This window comes from Apus apus, chromosome 1 (genome assembly GCF_020740795.1).
Source record: "Apus apus isolate bApuApu2 chromosome 1, bApuApu2.pri.cur, whole genome shotgun sequence".
Taxonomy (NCBI): Eukaryota; Metazoa; Chordata; class Aves; order Apodiformes; family Apodidae; genus Apus; species Apus apus.
Window position 1 is genome coordinate 199,695,809 of NC_067282.1, and position 18,616 is coordinate 199,714,424.

At 38.8% G+C, this 18,616-nt stretch overlaps 1 protein-coding gene across 2 annotated transcripts in view; it reads right to left on the bottom strand.

The window, feature by feature from the left end:
- Window positions 1-2,221: 2,221 nt before the first annotated feature.
- Window positions 2,222-18,616, bottom strand: part of CDC123 (cell division cycle 123) — a 32,508-nt gene continuing 16,113 nt past the window's right edge. The window contains exons 8-13 of one of the 2 annotated variants that reach the window (XM_051608464.1): window positions 16,927-17,002; window positions 13,915-14,037; window positions 10,237-10,265; window positions 6,210-6,338; window positions 4,269-4,406; window positions 2,222-3,463 (exon numbers count right to left, since the gene is read on the bottom strand). In XM_051608464.1, coding sequence (XP_051464424.1) covers window positions 3,437-3,463; window positions 4,269-4,406; window positions 6,210-6,338; window positions 10,237-10,265; window positions 13,915-14,037; window positions 16,927-17,002 — 522 coding nt within the window. In that variant the 3' untranslated portion in view covers window positions 2,222-3,436. The other variant, XM_051608465.1, reaches the window with a different exon arrangement.

The following is an 18,616-nucleotide window of genomic DNA, read 5'->3' on the forward strand; positions in this document are numbered from 1 at the left end:
ATGTTCTCTTAGCCAAAGAGATGTATTTTAGTTCATATTATTTCTTGAAGTGATAGACTTGCTATCCAAGCATGACCTTAACTGGATGCTCTTGGCCTCTAAGGATGAAATTATTTACCAGCTGCCAAGATGAACTGCCTGTGTATACTCACTGACAGATACCCTGTGGTCTTCTCCAGCTATTTGACACTTCAGATTTGGACAGTGTGTGAAAGCTAAACTCACTCAGTCACGCACAAAGGTACCAGAAGAATTTTTACACAGGTTGTGCCACACTATTACCCATCTCCACACTACCACTGATCTGTTTTGGAATCCTTTCATCTGGCAATGCTCTCCTGAAAGCCTGAAACCATGACAGTTTAGTCTAGCAGTCTATATTGCTTAAATAGGCATCTGAACTGCATCTCACTGGGTCCTTTTTTCTGGCCAGCACTGCATCCTGAACATCAGCAGCAGCTGAGTGCATACAAATGAGATACATGGAATTTCTATGCAGTTGGGATTTTTACAAGCCACACACTGTAACCAGAATCCAAGTGGCATTCATTTTACTGAGACTCAGAGCTGGATGTTATTCTCTTCTAGGCTGTTTTGGTTTTTTTGTCAGATATCATAGAGTACCACCCCAAACCATCTCTCACTAAAGAGGGGAAAGTGGACAGAGGTTTTAAAATTCAGATCAGTATTATCCATGCTGCTGCTTATTACAATCTTAACATTCACCTAAATATTAAATTGGTGAGTCAGGAAACATAAGGGCAACACTGGAAAAAGAAGAGTCAAAGGAGTACAAACAGAATGCACAGTCTGCAGCCCAAAAGTACAGGAGAATTATTCCAAATCCTGAACTAAGCCACTCCATGTTAATAACTACTACTTACAGGGTTACAGGAATCCTGATCCTCACTATCCATCTGGGAGATTAAATACCACAAGGATTAGCTGTGAAATAATGCATACTTTTCTTTGGCACTCCTGGCAGAGCTGCAGTCCAAAATCAGTCTCCCTGCACTTGAGCCATAACACACAACCAGGCCTCTGAGGAGTCTGGCAAGCATAGGAGCTGTATGGGAGGACTGCATGCTGCCTCCCTCCAAAACTTGTCACCTTTGTCATCTAGGTGAGATTACAAGTATCTTTAAATAATGTTCTAGGCATATAACTAGAAATATATACCATATACTTTCTGAGCAAATGGTGATCATATCTCATCAAGCCACATGAACAAAGACCTGAACAACTGGAATTTTGGATTTTGAGATTTCTGTATGACAGGTAGAGGTAGAAACTGATCTTATGATTCCCTGAAGTAGCACTAAAAGTGTCATACACTGTTCAGTTTAAAACAATCCAAAATATTTTTAATGCATCCTTAGCTTCCTCACCTCCCCAAGAGGAATACCTTTGTTAAGTATCCTCGCAGATCAAAAGGTCATATGGGATGATAATTCTTTTAGAAGGGGAATCTTCAATCTAGCAGACAAGAAAAAAAACAAACCCAAACATTAACATCCAGTTATCTGAAGTTGGAGAAAGAAGCAAAGTAAATATAAAGTATGCATCTACATTTTAAGGATATTATGTAGAACAGATTTTTCTAGTGAGGATTCTTTCTGCATCAGGACCTGAACATGGGACCAGTGGGTTTTTTCTGCTATCTTCTATGGTGCTTCTTTATTACTAAGCCCAGAGGAAGCAGTCTAAATTCCTGCAACTCTGAAATAGTTACTTATCAGTGTTTCATAGCTTGGCTGAACAGTCCATTAATTCATATTCACTATCTGTTAGCAAATCATAGGGGAGAAAAATAAACTCTGAATTCACTTATTACATGACCATGAAGAGAAGTCTTTGAATATGTTAAGCAGCTGTTGAAGCTGATGAGGGATGGAGAGTTCAGCTCTGCCAAAGGGCACTGGGGAGGACAGAGGAGCAGCACAGCATGTTCCTGTGGTGGTCCTTTAACTAGAAGACCAGCACAGGCTCTCAACAAGCAAAGCCCCTCAGGGAGCCAGGTGCTGGGCCAGTGTTCAATGTTCCATCAATGCACCTTGTAGAACTGGGTTCTTAATCTGCACCATCTTTATGTGGAGTCAGTATTCATTCAAAACTGAAGCTAAATAAAGACAGTAAGTAATAATTTAACATCCAAGCTCAGATTTAACATCTAAGAACAGATTGTAACTGAGTACCATATCAATTTGACAACGAAAGCAAGGCAAAGAAACACGAACAGCTTTATATATACACACAAAGTATCACATAACTGGTTTGAAATAGGAACCAGTTTCCAGGGGCTATAAGGACCTCCAAATGTCCTTATGTTTCAACATAAATTGTGCACAGTGTTAACAAACTACTGATGCCATGCAGACATCGAAATCCAAGTTAGCTGGTTCTTTATCTAAAACTGTCCTCCCCCCACCTCCCAAATAACAGCAAACAAGAGCTTGTTTCCCCAAATTTAGCCAAGCTTCCTTTTATACAAAAAAACATGAAGTACAACCAAACAAATACAGAATTTTAAGAGCTAAAAGAGTAATCATTTTCTTAAGAAACTCAGAGATGTGATATAAAAGAAACAAGATTGAGTAGGCATATAAAATTACAGGTTGGTATCTTGCTTAACTATTTATATTAAAGCCACAGATGATATCTAGTATGTAATCATGTTAAAAAATAAGTTTCAAGACAGCTTTACTAGGAAAATTAAATGAAATTTGGTGAAGTTATCAAATTTCACAGCTCTAGCCACTGTGAAAATATTACTTGACTTGAAATGCATTCTAAATTGCAAATTCCCAAAATCCTAAATTTTCCAACCTTAAATAGTCTACTAGAGCTATGGCTGTTCCCTGAAATAACGTATTAACCCTCATAACAAAGGGAAAAAAAAAGTCTTATTTACTTTTTTTTGCTTGTCTTTTTCTACATAAAGGATAAGAAGTGCTCCCAAAACAAAGTCAATTTACAGTTTTAAAAGGTTACTACAGAAATAAACATACATTCCTCTCTTTCCTTATAACTATGCTGTATTTTAAGCAAGACTGTGCTTAAATTCAGCCAATACTTGATATTCTAACTGCACACACATTAAATGTTGTCATATTTATCACTGAGGAGTCCAATGGCATCAATCTTCACATTATGAGGTGGGAAGCAGTCGTTCAGTTGCACTTAGATTGTTGCTTGCTTGCACCATGGTATAACTGCATTTAACCTGGAATCCAGTGAGAACTCACCCTGACCTTTCATGTTTCCATGAAAAGCTTTTCTACACTTTTATATAAACCAACAGACACGCAGGATGAACAGCTCTTCAGATCTTTCATTGACTATAGAAGCAGGTTTTCTTTAAACAATAGCTTAATAGTGTTGCTAAATATAGCTTTTGTCACATCTCTTGCTTGTAATTCAGTGTCATGCTTCTTGATCAGTCATCATCCTGCTGATTTCTTTTCTGCCAATAGAACAGGACAGTTTATAACATTAGGACACAGTTATCTGAAATAAGAGCACTAATATATTATGACAAGTGTTGCCAGAGACAATGGATATTAGACAACAACTGCATTTTGAAGCCATTTATTGCATGGTAAGATATAATGTTTCCAGTAAATGGAACAAAGCAATATCAACTCTCCCCCCCATTCCAAACTATAGGATCTTATTTCCAGTAAAGAACAAGTTTTTGCCCATATGGTAACCAACAGGATACACAAGGACCAGAAACCATAATGGTAATGGCAGAAGTCAGTGCTCAAGATGAAGGCAACCTGCCCTCCCTTCCCCAGCTTATGAAGATATCATGTTTTCATGTCACTGTTCAGAGGAACAAAGAAATTGTCTTGAGAAAGGAACAAGTGTGGGTTTTTTTCCTAATATACTTATCTTCTAACTTGTAAGGAACTTCTGAAAAGCATTAGCTTTAGCCATTAATAAAATATAACTTCAATTTATACTACATTTGCATTTACATTTAAACAAGAAAACAGCTAGGTCCTTCAGTAAGATTTGTTAAACTACATTCATTGCTTCCCATAAAGATTAAATTAATTAACTAAAGTGAGATCAGTAATAAAGCTTGCTCTGCATCACTTAAAAATAATAAAATCCAACCCAACAATACAGTGTATGACAGCTGAATACAGCATTTCTGTAATTGTGTAACCTATGTTCATTACAAAAACACAATACAAGGCACTTTCATGTTGCCATTTCGCAAAGATGGAAGGTCAGAAAGATTTTTGTCCACTACTTCTTACCAGTTTAAGAAAGTCAATTAACTTGTGAACATCCTCTCCTGTAGAAAGATCCACAAAATCTTTTGGCAGCCTGTAGCTCAGGTAGGGACTCGGCTGGACAGTAACTTTACTATTCGTACAACGGAAAACTGGATAGTCCTTTGGAAAAGATATTGGATAGGACAAGAACAGTGTATGTGAATAAAGCCAGCAAAGTCTCTTCAGCTCCTCCATGAGATTGTTTAAGTCATTTTGCCACCAAGTTTATTTAGCATTCAATTAAATCTGCACTTTATAAAAACTGTAGTTTTCCTCTTAAAAACTCTGCCCACTTAAAAGCAAAAATGTTAGTAACTGTCAAATAAAGGCATCCATTCCCTCACTTTGAAGTTTCTACCATCTATCAATTATTAATGCATTTAAGATATGCTTATAACAGTGCTGTAATAATGAAGCTATAAAGAACTTTGAGCAGCAGTATCTACATAAATATGTGGATAAAGAAAATCTTTACCATAGAACCCGTGAAGTTGTCTTCACGGGTTCCTCGTTCCATGTTCACAAAGACAACCTTGCTGAAATTATAACCTAAGCTTTCAAACCAATCTACTCACTGAAAGGAAAGGTATCTCTATAAAATATTTAAAAAATTAAAAATCTCTGAATAGTCAATTCTAGCAACAGGGTTTGGGTAAGGATGTAATTTTCAGTTCAACACCCCCTGACATGCAACATAACTGCCTGCTGGATGGCAATAAGCAGCTTCACTGTAAGTTCAGTAACTTCAGACCAGATTCTGCGATGGGTTTTAAGCTGAAGTATGAAGACAAGTCCTACTTTTCATCCATGCTCACACCAGAGAAAACTGTGTCAAGTGTCTGGCACTGAGAAAAAGAAATCTTCAACCCAAAATGTAGTTGCCCCATGGACAGCTCAAGAATTGGGAGTGTGTTTTAATAAAGGAGACACAACTTTTAGCAGGAAGGTTCATTGAATGGGTTTTCATACAGCAACAGCCACATGGTGAGACCAAGAGAACATGGCCTGCAGAGTGGTGTGCTTCCCTTTCAATATGCTATGAAAATGGTGACAGAACTAAAGCAAAGCTCAAATGCTACAATCAGCTCAATAAAGCAAGTCATTTCAGTTACCTCTAAAGCAGTTTAACAGCTAGAAAATAAAGGAAAGCCCACACTATCTGACTAGCTGTCTCTCCTCAGACAACTACCAAGTGCTTTCCAAGCTCAAGTAACCTGCTGCTTTGTATCTTCTATGCACCTGTCCAAGGACTCATTACTGTATGAGGACTCTGTCTCAGGCATGCAGTGAGAAAAAAAAAGCTTGAATACAAATAAATGAAGACTATTCCTCCCTCTGTATTAGCAGGAAGTTATTTGTTTTTATGGAGACAATGCAGCTTGAAAGAAAGATAGAAAAGAGATACTGCTCAGTAAAGCCCAGGAAGTTCAACCAGAGGACAAGGCATCCCTGAGGGTTTTTGGTATGACGAAGAGACAAAAGTTAAGCTTCTTTTTGGTTCCCCCCAAACATAAATCTGGATTTCTTGAAGATTGTCTGACAGATACCAGGAACAAAGCAGAACTTTAAGTAACTAAACAGAAAAGTAACAGAATTTAAGAGAAATTGAAAAGAATGCATCAAAACTACATAAAAGCAAGTTTCAGGGCATCTTCTTCACAATGTAGTCAAAGCTGCAATATGGGCTTGTACTGTTTGAACAAAAATGTCCCTTGAAGGCATATAAAACTAGCATGCAATGCTTACTGAGATTATTGTCCAATAAGGTAGATTTTACTTACAAAGAGTTTACATTTCATGAGCTAACAACATCCATTTACTTCAATGGAGTCTGCATCATGATTTGATTATAACAAAGAAAGGAGAAAAGGCCATAAAACCTGTTGGATTTGTTGACCAGCCTCCCTCACCACAGGGATGTACCTGTTCTGCTTCTTCCCCTTCACTCTGGTCTCCTTTCAAGTTTTTCCCAGAGGTCAGTTCTTCCCATGTGAACAGCAGGGAGTCTGTTACTTCACCAAATGGGTTAAAATCTATTAACCAAATCTTACCCTGCAATGGAACAACAGAAGAATTGAAACAAGACACAGAATTTAGAAAAAAATAATAATAATCAGAAAACACATATTATATTACAGTAGTATGCTAGGTCTTCAGATAAAAAGATGTCAAAATTGGTCATCTGGCTTTAAATACTTTAAAAATTCTAACATCCTTTACATTAGACAGTTTTAAAACACAGCAAGCTATGACTTAGTAATTTGTTATATACTTTAAAAAAAAAAAAAAAACACAACAGAAAATCAGAGCTCAAATAAACTTAATTCAGTTCTGTGCAAGCTACTTTCAGATGAGACCTCAGAATTTCTGTCTAATCCCCATGGTCCTCCAAGATCCCCAGACAGCATGAACAAGAAATGGGGGGAAAAAAAACCCCACCAATAAAACAAACCACTCCACCCAAACAAAGATTTTGTTTTCCATCAAAAGCTGCTTCAGCACTGCTGTACGTTCAGCAGTCTCCAAGAATTGCTGTTCCTGGTCTCGGGACTATAAATACAGAGGAGGATCTGCAAAATGTTAGTGGAGATCATGAAAGCTGAAAGGTGGACAGATATAGAGAAAAATAACTTAAAGGCATTTTTCATATAACCATTACTAGTAGTCCAGGCTAGTTCCTCCTGCCTCACCTTTACTGTATTTGTGATTCCAGCAGTTCTGGCAGTATGCACAACAGAATATCTGTTTTACAGGTGAAAAATGAAAGCAAAGAGACTAATATGACTTATTAAAGGTAACAGAGATGTCTGCAGAGGAGCAAGAAATAGCTTTTGTTCCTTGAGTCATTTCAAGATACAACACCCAGCACAGGGCCATCTTTTCTCACCCAAGAAAGTGTCGTATATTCTAATAACACAGACCATAATAATAAACTATAATGAAGTATGAATGCAACTGGTAGTTAGAACTTGGCAAACAAGTATTAAATCTGGAAGAAAACAGACCTATCAAATATGGAAATACAAACGCTGCTGTAACATAAGCAGGACTTTTATTGTGTTTATTAAAGATCTACTGGAATTGGAAACCAAACCTGATGACTGTTTAGCTACTAAAAACTTGTTTCACTTTCTCTTTCTTTCCCTCATTCTTCAAGGATCTTCTTTCTTTAAAGGATCCTTCCTACCTTGATACAAACAACAAGCATCTTCAATGATTTACACTATGGTCGTCTGGTTTCTAACTTACAAAGATGCTTTTGAAGCCTTCAGTCAGAGTAACATGGAGACTTCCTCTCCCACCCCCACTGGCTGGTCTGTTATCATCCATAGCAAGTTGCTCATGCAGGTGAGGGGAGTCCCAACACAGATAAAACCAGGGACTGAGCCAGCACCCTGATGGCTGAGTGTGTGGTTGCACACAAGACTTTCACAGATCTCTCTCTCTCAGAGCAGATGTGGGGGGTCAAAGAAGATTTTAAGAGGCCAATGCACTGAAACCAGATGGCAACAAAAGAAACCGCAAACTGCAGGGACCCAGACCTGAGTGGTTTCTCACTTGTTTTGGAAGGGTGAAAAAGCACAAATCTGCACGGCCAAGTTGCAACACCTCTGCACCAGTCCTGACAGCACTGGTGCAGGGAGCAACCAGGGGCGAGCTCTGCTATCATTCTCCATCTCTGCTCTTCTTCACAAACTCTCATTATGTTTTACTTTTGCTAATGGGGACATCTTGTTAGCTCCCAGGCAGGAGGAGGAGGAATCTGTAATTTTAGATTCATTCTATCACACTAGAAAAACAAGCTAATGAACCAATTTAATCACAGAGAGAAGCAATGGCTGGCAAAGTTCATTCAGCACTTCAGAGAATCTTTCCCTGCATCAGAGATGTTCATACTTAATAAAAAATGTCCCTATTGAAAGGCTTTTATGGAGACTCCTCCTCACCCTAAATACATGAAATGCAGCTTTTTCATAGGAACACAACATGATTTCTCTAGAGAAGAGATGTATCCTGGAAAACCTAAAGTTTGTTTTGAGACTACTAAAAGCAACACCTGTTTTTTGTGAGCACCCAGCAGTATTTTTCCCTCCCTGCAGACAGCAGCACACCATCTACACCACCAAGTCTTTCCCCGGGATGTTCTTAAATCAGTATTGAGCTTTGGTAGCTGTAAATCGATGAGAAATGGCAAAACAAACTAAATAACCCTTTTCAGGGTTCACTAAAGTAAATATAACTCTTGGTCAGTAACCATATCACTTCAGCTTCACACTTTGTTTTACTAAAGCATTAAGCAACATTGAAAGGAAGTGCCTGTGACAAAGTTTAAAGGAAGTTAAATGATAGATAAAATGCAAACTGAACTGTTATATCTCCCTATCTCCAGCTGCACCTTCATGCACAGTGACAGTGCTCACAAGGAAGAGACACAGGCACTAGTTTGCATGTTATTAAAAGCAGCTGAGGGCCAACGTTGGTCTGGAGCCACTCAACTGCATTTCTTAATCTTACCACAGTGACCTGTCTTGGACATGGTTACAAGTTGTTAACACCTGGGAGATACACAAGGAGAAACAGCAGAGGTGATTCTCAGGCTTGAGAAAAAAATAAAGAAAAACAGAAGTGGATCAAAATGAAAACAGGCTACCAGCTCTGCAGCATAACCTCTTTGGGGCCAGGAGTCCAGATCATCCAACTTGGAAGACATTTCTTCCTTAAAAAATTACTTATCTACAGGTCAGGTACTAACTCAGATGAGCTTGGTGAAGAGAACGCAACAGGAAAGGCAGACACACAAAATCTTCTTCTCAACCAGGCCACTGCTGTTCTTATGCCACGCTCCAGCTGAAGGAGCAGGACTTGTGGCAGCCTCCTCCATACAGTCTCTCAAGTAACTAAAGCAAGCACGGAGAGGGGGCTGCTCTCATTCACAACTGTATTAAAGTGAGAGCTTCTCCAAGCTGAATATTCAGTTGGAAGACTTTAAAATAAGCAGACACTGGACATTTCTCTCATTCTGTAGGTGAGGTTGCTGTGCAACAAGCCTGATGAGGAACACAGGCTCTAGAAATTAATCACATTCAGCAACACTCAATATTCTTTTGCTGCCTATAACTCACATACAAAGGGAGAGATGAATAATACAACTGCAAACCACAAAAGTATGTGTGAAAGGAGAATCTGACACACAAAGGGCTATCTGGCAGTCTGCAAGGCCTGAGGGTAGAATGCACTGAGAGATATCTATCAGCAGATAAATTTTATCTTGACAGATGAAGAAATGCTGCTCATTTGAGATCACACAGGCTGAAACCTTTTACATATATAATCTGTCTTCATGCCTCAGCTGTGAGGCAAAGTACCCAATGGCAGAACCTGGTTCAGTGCTGAAGTGTTGCTCCTCATTTTCCCTGACAGCATCCTTAACACTGACCATCTGAGCCTGGGATGGTCTGCACACGTTCTTATGTGATCTGGCCTAGATGTTCCTGCTGTGGCAGGCGGGTGGACTTGATGATCTTCAGAGGACCCTTCCAACCCCTATGATTCTATGATCCTGCATTTTTGTTGTGCTTGCTTTTAAAACAATACATGTGTGCCCTTTGAGTACAGCTTATCTGGACTATTTCTCTCAACTGATACTTGGAGCAATTACGGTGACTAACTCAGATATTGGAACCTGAAGTTCAGATGCGACATTTCTCCCACTCCATCACTATCTGGATATTCAGACACCCCTACTGTTATTATTCTCCCACTGTGGACAGTGTCTAACATAGAAAAAGACCCAGGGAACAGAACAGTAACATCAAGTAGGTTTTTGTTTGATTAGTTGGGTTTTTTTTGTGCCAGGACCAGTTCTAGGAAGATGAAGCTTCATCTCTGTAGCATTTCAGGTAGAGTTTCCACAGAATACATTATTATATACAACTTGTTATTCACTTACCCTGCTGTCTCTGTACACATCAAAAACAACTGAAAAGAAGGGAAAAAAAGTTAATCTTAATATATATATATATCATTTCAGATTATGTCTAAATTTTAATAGATACTTATGTACAAAGCACAACCTGCAAAGTAAGTGTGTCTGCAGAACTGGAAGCCAGAATTAGGTTCATTTCCAAGAGGGAGCTGAAACATTTCAAGAACTACTGTTAATGCACTGAGAGATCAGCTGTCAGGTTTTTCCATTTGATTCTGATTTCCGTTTTCCATTTTTTCCTCCCCCAACAAAAAACATCTGATGAACTCTTAGCCCAGAGAGAAGCTTATCTCTGACATTACTGCTGTTTGGTTTGCAGCAGAATGGAGAAATTTAAATGAGGGATCAAGACTCCACCATGCTAGACACTGCACAAACATTTAATATGAGAAAGTTCCTGCCTAAAGGAGATTAGGACTTCAGCAGATAACAAGACAAACAGGTTGTAGAAACAAAACAGTGAGTGGGTGTGCTGAGGAGGTGGCAGTGAAATGGCCATGTTTAACGTAACCCAGAGCAGCTACAGCTCACTCACTGATTATCAACAGCTCCTTCAAACAGACCCTTGGTGACTGACACCAAGCTGCCTTGCTAGTGGCACTATTGTCCCTCCCCTAGACTTAATTAAGCATGAATCTTTGTACAGGCATCTTTCTATAAGGCTGTGTTCTGTGTGGTTAAACAAATCTTTGATTTGCTGTTCTATTCAGCTAGGGAAATGGACAGATAAGCAATCAGGCATGACTACATGCAGAAGTTGAACCCATTTAGCAGAAAGAAAAAAGAATGTATTTAGAAAACCCTCAGACAAATGCTGTGTCGTCACTTCCTTCACTAATAAGGAAGCGAATATTTCAGCCAAGAGATTTCCCAATACATGTGGGATAAACTAAACTCAGGATATGACTGAAGAACACTTGAGCCTCTGCAGCTACTCAGGAAGCTGCCCATCAAATAACAGGGATGTTGATTGATCACATTCATGCATGTAAAGCTACTCAGCAGCTTAATCTAACCTTTCATGTGAAGCTGGCTGGACTAAAGGCAAACCACAACTCAACAGCACCAGAGCCAGTGACATAACTGGTTTTGACCATACAGCCTAAAAATCCATGCAGCTTTTTGCACAAGCTCGGTTGCGTCAATTTAAAATTTCATTCCGGAACCAAGTGCTGTGTTTTCTCAAGAAGACAAGCTAAGTCAGGCATCAATGCATAGAGGAGCACAGCAACCCTTGACTTCTCTCCTCCAGCTGTTCTAACTCGACTTGTCGCCTGTACCGTGTACACTCATTAGTCACAGTTCATTAGTGGAAAACTTGCATCTGAGCTTTAGTACAAAATGATGCCTGTCAGCCTAACACAAGCCTGCTGCAGTCATCCAGGTTACTGGCACTCAGCAGGATTTACATCCCCGTTAAGACTGACTGCACATTGCTGACTAGGCTCAGGACACTCACAAACACTGAGCAGAGAAGAAACCCTGAATGGTTTTCTCTTCTTAGGGACCACCTCAGAGCAGGAGTGTTGTGTGCCAGTAAGACTGTAGTAAAACTTCACCAGCAATCATTCAAAGTGGAGGGGAAGCCATGGCTCAGTTCTCCAGATACCTCCAGAACACTGTTCTTACTGGGCTCTTATGAAAGGTATTTAGAAAGTTTTAATATCAAAAGTATTTATAAAGCATTCACCCATCTGTTATCCTACTGCTCTGACTCAACTCTTCCATCTGGAGATGCTACCAGACCAACTGGAAAAAGCAGAGCAAACAGCATGAAAATACTCAACAAAACAAGAAGTCAGGAAAAAGCTGTAATACCTTTCCTTTTAAAAGCAAACAGGCAAACAAACCCACTTTTCTATTGTTAACAACACATATGCTTCCAGACAGCGGATCAAGGGATGTGATGGTGGATGAATGAAAGGTGGTAAAAAAAAAAACAAAAAACACAGAACAAAACAAAAAACATTTTCTGCATGCCATTTCTCTGCAGATTAACAAGTCCCCAGCATTTAGTGCCTAGAAACAAAAGGTTAATAAACCTTCATCCCAGAAGGTCACCCTGAAACCTCCTTTTCACAGAAGGTAACTTGGATGGCCCAGTTTTACATCCTTTATGCAAGCTGATGCTTCAGATCTTTCAGTTCACTACGCAGCAGTTTCAGAGCCTAAATCTAGGCATCAATTTAAAAAAAACAGTGCCCTAAATTCTTATCTATCAGTTGATTACATAGCAGCTAAAATGATGTTGGAACACAGAGGAAAATTAAAATACAGTAATCAGAATGTCAGATCTATATGCCTGATCTTACTTCAAAACATTAATGCTACAGATGTCTTAAATTATTATAGTGATTTTGAGACTACTAGTCTTCTCAAGGACTGTTGCTTGGACAACTTTCTGGACCTTGCAGAGGAACCTTGCAGAGTCAAATTATTAAGAATTTTAATGTAAACCAGACTGGCATTAGAAGGTATCTTTTTCAGAAAATCAGACATGACAGATCTATTTGACTCCTCTGGTGGCTCAGCAAAGTAATTAACCATGTTCAAAACTTACCTCAAGGTTGAGTATTCAAAGCTTTATAGAAGACAACACAACTGTCAGACAATTACTATGCTTATGTATTTTACTAAACTGAGGTTCAGTCCACACCAAACCCAATTTAAATCCCTCCACCATATTTTTCACCACTCCTGATCACCCATCACAACAGAACACTATTCAATTCTCACTAAACCATATCAGGAAACCATTTCCAGTAAGATTTGCAAAGGACTCCACATTTAAAGAATAAGACAATTTACTTGGGCTTCCTAGGTATATCAAGCACCGTGGCCTTTATTCAAAAGTTTCAGCAGCTAAACTGCTGTGCATCAATAGTCTAGGAGAAGTTACTGTAACTTCTTGAAAAGAAACTTAAAAATAATTTTTCAAGGAATACATCAATAATTTAGCAACAAGTTTACAAACAAATATTCTTCTTACTACTGAATGCCTTTTGTTAAGCATTTCCTACCTCACTTCTCAGGTTTAGAATTGTTCTTAATTAAAAACAAGTATAGGGGGAAAAAGCCTTCCAAGAAAAAGTCATTATGCTTCTGGAGGGAACCTTTCCTCCTTCATTGTGTTTTCCTGAAAAGCTCCAGCCTATTCCTTCAGTTTTTATGTTCCAAATTTTATAGTAATTCAAAAACTACATTGCTTTCCATGCTCTAGACACAAGAGCTTTAAGACTCTCCCAAGTTAAAAAGAACCAAGCTCTGTGAAAACAGTAACTGTGAAGACAGAAATGTATATCCACACACTTAAATATCAGGGATGCCATTATTTATTGACAAGTACCCATTTTCCCACTGATCTCCAGCAGTAAACTGGGATTTTAGCACATTGCAACTCAATGTGCTGTGGAGGAGCCAAGCTCAGCAACAGCAAGGGGGCAGGAGGACAGGTCTCACTCCTATGGAGCTTGCCCTGCAAGCCCTTTAAATTTCAAACCTCCCAGTATCCTATGAAAGAACTTCAAAGAGGTAGGTTCTTCATTTCTATTTTTAAGTCTGTGTAACTGTGCACAATAAGCACTGAAAGACCTTCACAGACCTCCTCTCTTCCCTTCCCCATGCTCCCCTCAAGATACTTACAGTCTTCATCCAAGAATTTATACTGTATGTGTTTCTTGAAGAACTCCTGTATTGATCTACAGATCTCCTCATGTTGCTTAGAGATATGATCGTAGTATTGAGTGTAGTCCCTCTGTGATACACCTGTCAACAATTTCAGTTTATTAGAAAGAGCTTTAGGCATGCAAAAAAACCCAACCAGATACAATACAGCTTTCAGAGACCATTCAGCCATTAAGAATTACTTAACTGTTTGGCTTTATTCTCCAAGACTTATGAACTTCCATTAGGATTTTTTCGTTGAACAGTCTACCCTACATTTTATAAACCTCCTTTTATATATACACATTTTGACCATTTTTAAGTGAATTTCAGTAAGAACCTTAGCCTGTGGTTTTAATTTCCACTTCATGCCTTTTCCTTTTAGTTATATTCTCTGTGGTTACTCTGGTCAAAAACCTTTTTTCTTCTGCATATCAGATGTAGGGATCAGAATTTGGAACCATGAAATGAAAGAAGCAGGGGCTAAGCTTGCAGATTAGCAAAGATGATAGATCCTAGTGTACCATAAAGATTCTCATTTAACCCATTTTTAAAGCTTGGAGTAAGGTGTACCTGTTTGATAAGGTAGTACAACTGAAACATGAAATCCTAAAACAAATGAAATGGCCTTTCTCCCTTTTGCCCCTCTCGAGGGCTTTCTTGCACATCTGACATTAGATAAACTATCCCAGCTACATCACAAGCTCTTAATTTCAGACATTTGCTTGGGTACAAGAAGTTGACATAAATAGGATTATATTGTTGCATGCGTCATAAGTGGCAGTTCTCATGCAGGATCTGTCAGCAAAAGCCACTGCAACATCCTGCTGGACAGCTATCAAATCAAGACCTGCCTCATCAGTACATAGTGAATAAAAAAAAAAGCCAGAACTCCCCCAGGAAGATGTATCAATTATGGCAGTCTGCTGTTTTAGCCATATATAAAACACAGATATTAAGTTTTACTGTAAAACAATGCTGACTGCCTCCAAAGATGTGCTCCTTAAGAAACACATAGAAAGTTTATGATGTCAGTGGAACTTTGAATTATTAATGGCACTGCAAAGCTTAACTGAGGTCTAAAAACAAAAACTAAGAGATGGTGGCATATTGGGAGAAACCAATATGTGACTGGAAATTTATTCACTACACTGTGCAAGTATCACTCCTGAGCTTGACTGACAGACATTAATTTTAAGAGCATGAGAACATACTGTGAAAAATCTTGGAACTGTCTTCAGAAATGCAGCTGGAGTGCTGGCTAAAAAAAACCCCATATTGGTAGATCTACGAAGTTTCTTACCAGGTTTCTTACTGAGTTTCCAATCTAGTAATGAAACACAGTGCATTTAATTAGCCAGTGTAAAAAAGTTTTGAGGTATTTGAAAGTACTAGATAGAGATTCTATAATAAATCTACATTCAAATGTTTTAGACGTTATTACAGGGATGCACATCTTTGGCAGTTGTGCTGTTCCAGCATCACATAATAGCACAGAATTCAGCTCTTCCCCCTTCATAAAGCTATGTCAGTAGCCACTAAGCAACAGCAGCTTAATGGAGAATCTCTACTCTTAGCAAGATAAACTCTGCTACAAAGACCTGTAATAAAATCTGCAATTGGAATGGAGAGAGGCTGGAAGATGAGTGTGGAAGCACCAGATGGAACAGCCAAATAAAAGTACTAGGAGAATGGTATGTATTGACAGCGCCTAGATTAGCACATCTCAAACCTTCTATGTGCAACTCCATAGGACACCCAGATCAGGAAACAAAAAACAGGGAGTATGTTCCTAATGATTCACAGAGGTGGGACAGGATGGAGACAAATTGCTGACAGCCCCTAACAGGTACAAAAAGGCACATCCAAAACAAACACGTAGTCACCATGCTGAGAAGAAGCCAGGAAAAACAATGAGGACTAGACAGGTATTATCTCTTCACTTCCATATCATCACAAGGAACCACTTGAATATATGCATTTTGGTCCTTGTGAATAAGTAGGCATGAGACAGACAAAAATGAGCAAACTTTTTTTTGCTTCAAAACAAAACCATCACCTTCCTTCCTATAAAGTCTGAATTGGAGGTTTGCTACATCACTGCTGTAACATTTCCTTGTCAGAAGAGTTTACACAGAATGATTCAATTTTGTTAACAACAAATGAACAACAGTCCTGTGCTATTTACATTTCTGTTCATCTCTGAGGGTTCCATGGTAGACCACACCAAAAATTAATTCAAACTCCAGAATAGTATTTAGCCTGAAATCAAACCCCTCAAGTCAAACACCCATATGTGCACTACATGTCTATGCTCCTGTTATAGACAGCAGAGAATAGTCAATAATACATCTAGAGGAATATAATTCAGCTATATTTACCCTAGAGCTGCCTGCAATGCATGCTGTAGCATAATCTGTCTGGCCTCCAGCTGTCACAGGTCTCCCAATGCACACACCAGCTCTCTGCATGCTGTGGATAACCTAGCTGTTTGGTGCCACTGGAAATGTTTTACAAGCAGGTTTTTGAACCAGAGTAACAGATTGACAGGTTTTGTGACTAAGCTACATTGAATACAATATGAGCTCAGACAACCTCGTACACCTATGGGACATGCTCTGACCTCCCCAACTTTCTGTATCCACTTTTCACATCTTACCAGCCCAATACCCAACTGCCTCTGGATTTATTCTGCAAGCTGGCTATGCTGCCATTTGCTCCTGAATAGGAGAGGCACTGACAAAACAGCCTTTGGGTGAAGTTTCTGAACTAGCAATTAGAGTTAAGAATATCTCCACTGTAATATTGACCATGCTGTGTTGTCAGGCTTTCAAATAAAAGTGGAAAATAACTGAAAGAAGAAAACATTAATCCCAGAAATTAGGTGTGATAGGTAAGAAAGAACTGTCTTCAGATTTAGTTCTGACTCAAGGAATTGGAGAAACTCCTCAGAACTTTACCCAGTAATTTCCTCTTTTAGAAAATTCTTACCTATGAGCTTGTTTTCCTTGACAAAGCATCTGAATTCTGCACCAGGGATTAGTTCACACCATTTGCGAAGAACAAGCTATTATAGAGGAAAAACAAATTACAAAGTATTGTTTCAGAAAGGTACATTTTGTCAATGGGTATAGCTTCTAGAACTACAGTTTTGCTGAAATTATAAGATGACCTCTGAAGTTATTCCCAATACAAGAAAACAAAACAATCTTAACATGCAGTTCATATAATTATCTTAGCAAATACTTCAAAGCAATTGAACTTAATGTATTAATAGAATCACAGAATGCTTTTGGTTGGAAGGCACCATAAAGTCCATCTCATCCAAAGGAGTTTACAGTAGAAAGGCTCAGAATGGACACAAGAAGAAATTTTTTCACCATGAGGACTGCCATGCAGTGGGACAGCTCCCTCATGGATGTTGGGCAGCCTTCATCCACTGAAGTTTTCCAACCAGGTTTAATAAAATGCCAAGAAACCACTTTGATCACATTGCTTACCCAGCTTTGAGCATGAGCATGGGCCAGAGAGCTCTTCAGAGGCTCCTTCCCACCGTAACTATCTCATGCTTATCCACTCTGTATTACATTTATAACTGTGAAATCATTTACAAAACAACTTTAAAGTTACATTCATGATAAAGCATGGAAAAAAACCACCAACCCTGCTGTACAACACAACAAATCTATAATGGAATTGGCAGAAAGTTCCTCCCTAGTCAAAAGAGCTGATGAGCAGAATTAAATTTAACCAAATCAACCTCTATTCTGGTACACACCCGAGCAGAATTCTGACGCCTTTGAAGGCACAAACCAGTTAAAATTAGGACACAGAATAGAAATAGTAACTAAACTATTATAGCCAACAGGACAGACTGCCTGGTAATTAAAGCATTTCTCTGACATTTTCTCAAGTTTCTGCATTTCCTAAGCTGAAATATTCAGATGGATCCATTATTTTGAAGGCCTCAGTTACTGCTACTGGAGAGTGGAAACTCCCAACGCCTGTCAATCACAGTAGAGAAGCCCCAGTAATCAAGATGACATTCCTAACTATAGTGTAAACATGAAACACTCTGTTCCAGCTTTAGATTCCCTTTGAAGATACCTTCAGAGCACATTAGATAGTGCTTTAAAAAAAACAAAAACAAAAACACAAAAAACCCATAAAAAAAACCCCAACAAACCACCAAAGTTCATTCTCTTCTCTAAAGACCTTTAAGGCCACAGGATGATGACAAATGCTGTCCTTACATAAAAGTTATGATTAGAGAAATGACTAGATGCTGTCATAAAAGCAATAGCACCACACAAACCATTTAAAGCACTGCTAATATCTACATGGCTAGCTTCACATTTTAATCTGGTAATGAGCATATGAAACAAGATACAACAGACCACTTCAGTTAAGGATGTCCCCAGCCACTACAGCTACCTCCTCTTAGTAACCTCAGTTGTGGTACTCACAAGCAGCATACTGTTAAGAATATCTGACTTTCAGCTACTGAACTTGTCCTTCCTGGCAAAACCTGACAGACATGAGAAGAAATTGGAAAGAAGTTGCAGAAGTCTGAACTTTAGCTCATCTGATCTGTAATTCAGTTAACTCCTGATGACCTGCAGTGCTTAACCAGACTTCCCCACACTGCCCAAGCAACAAAATTAAAAAAACAAACAAATAA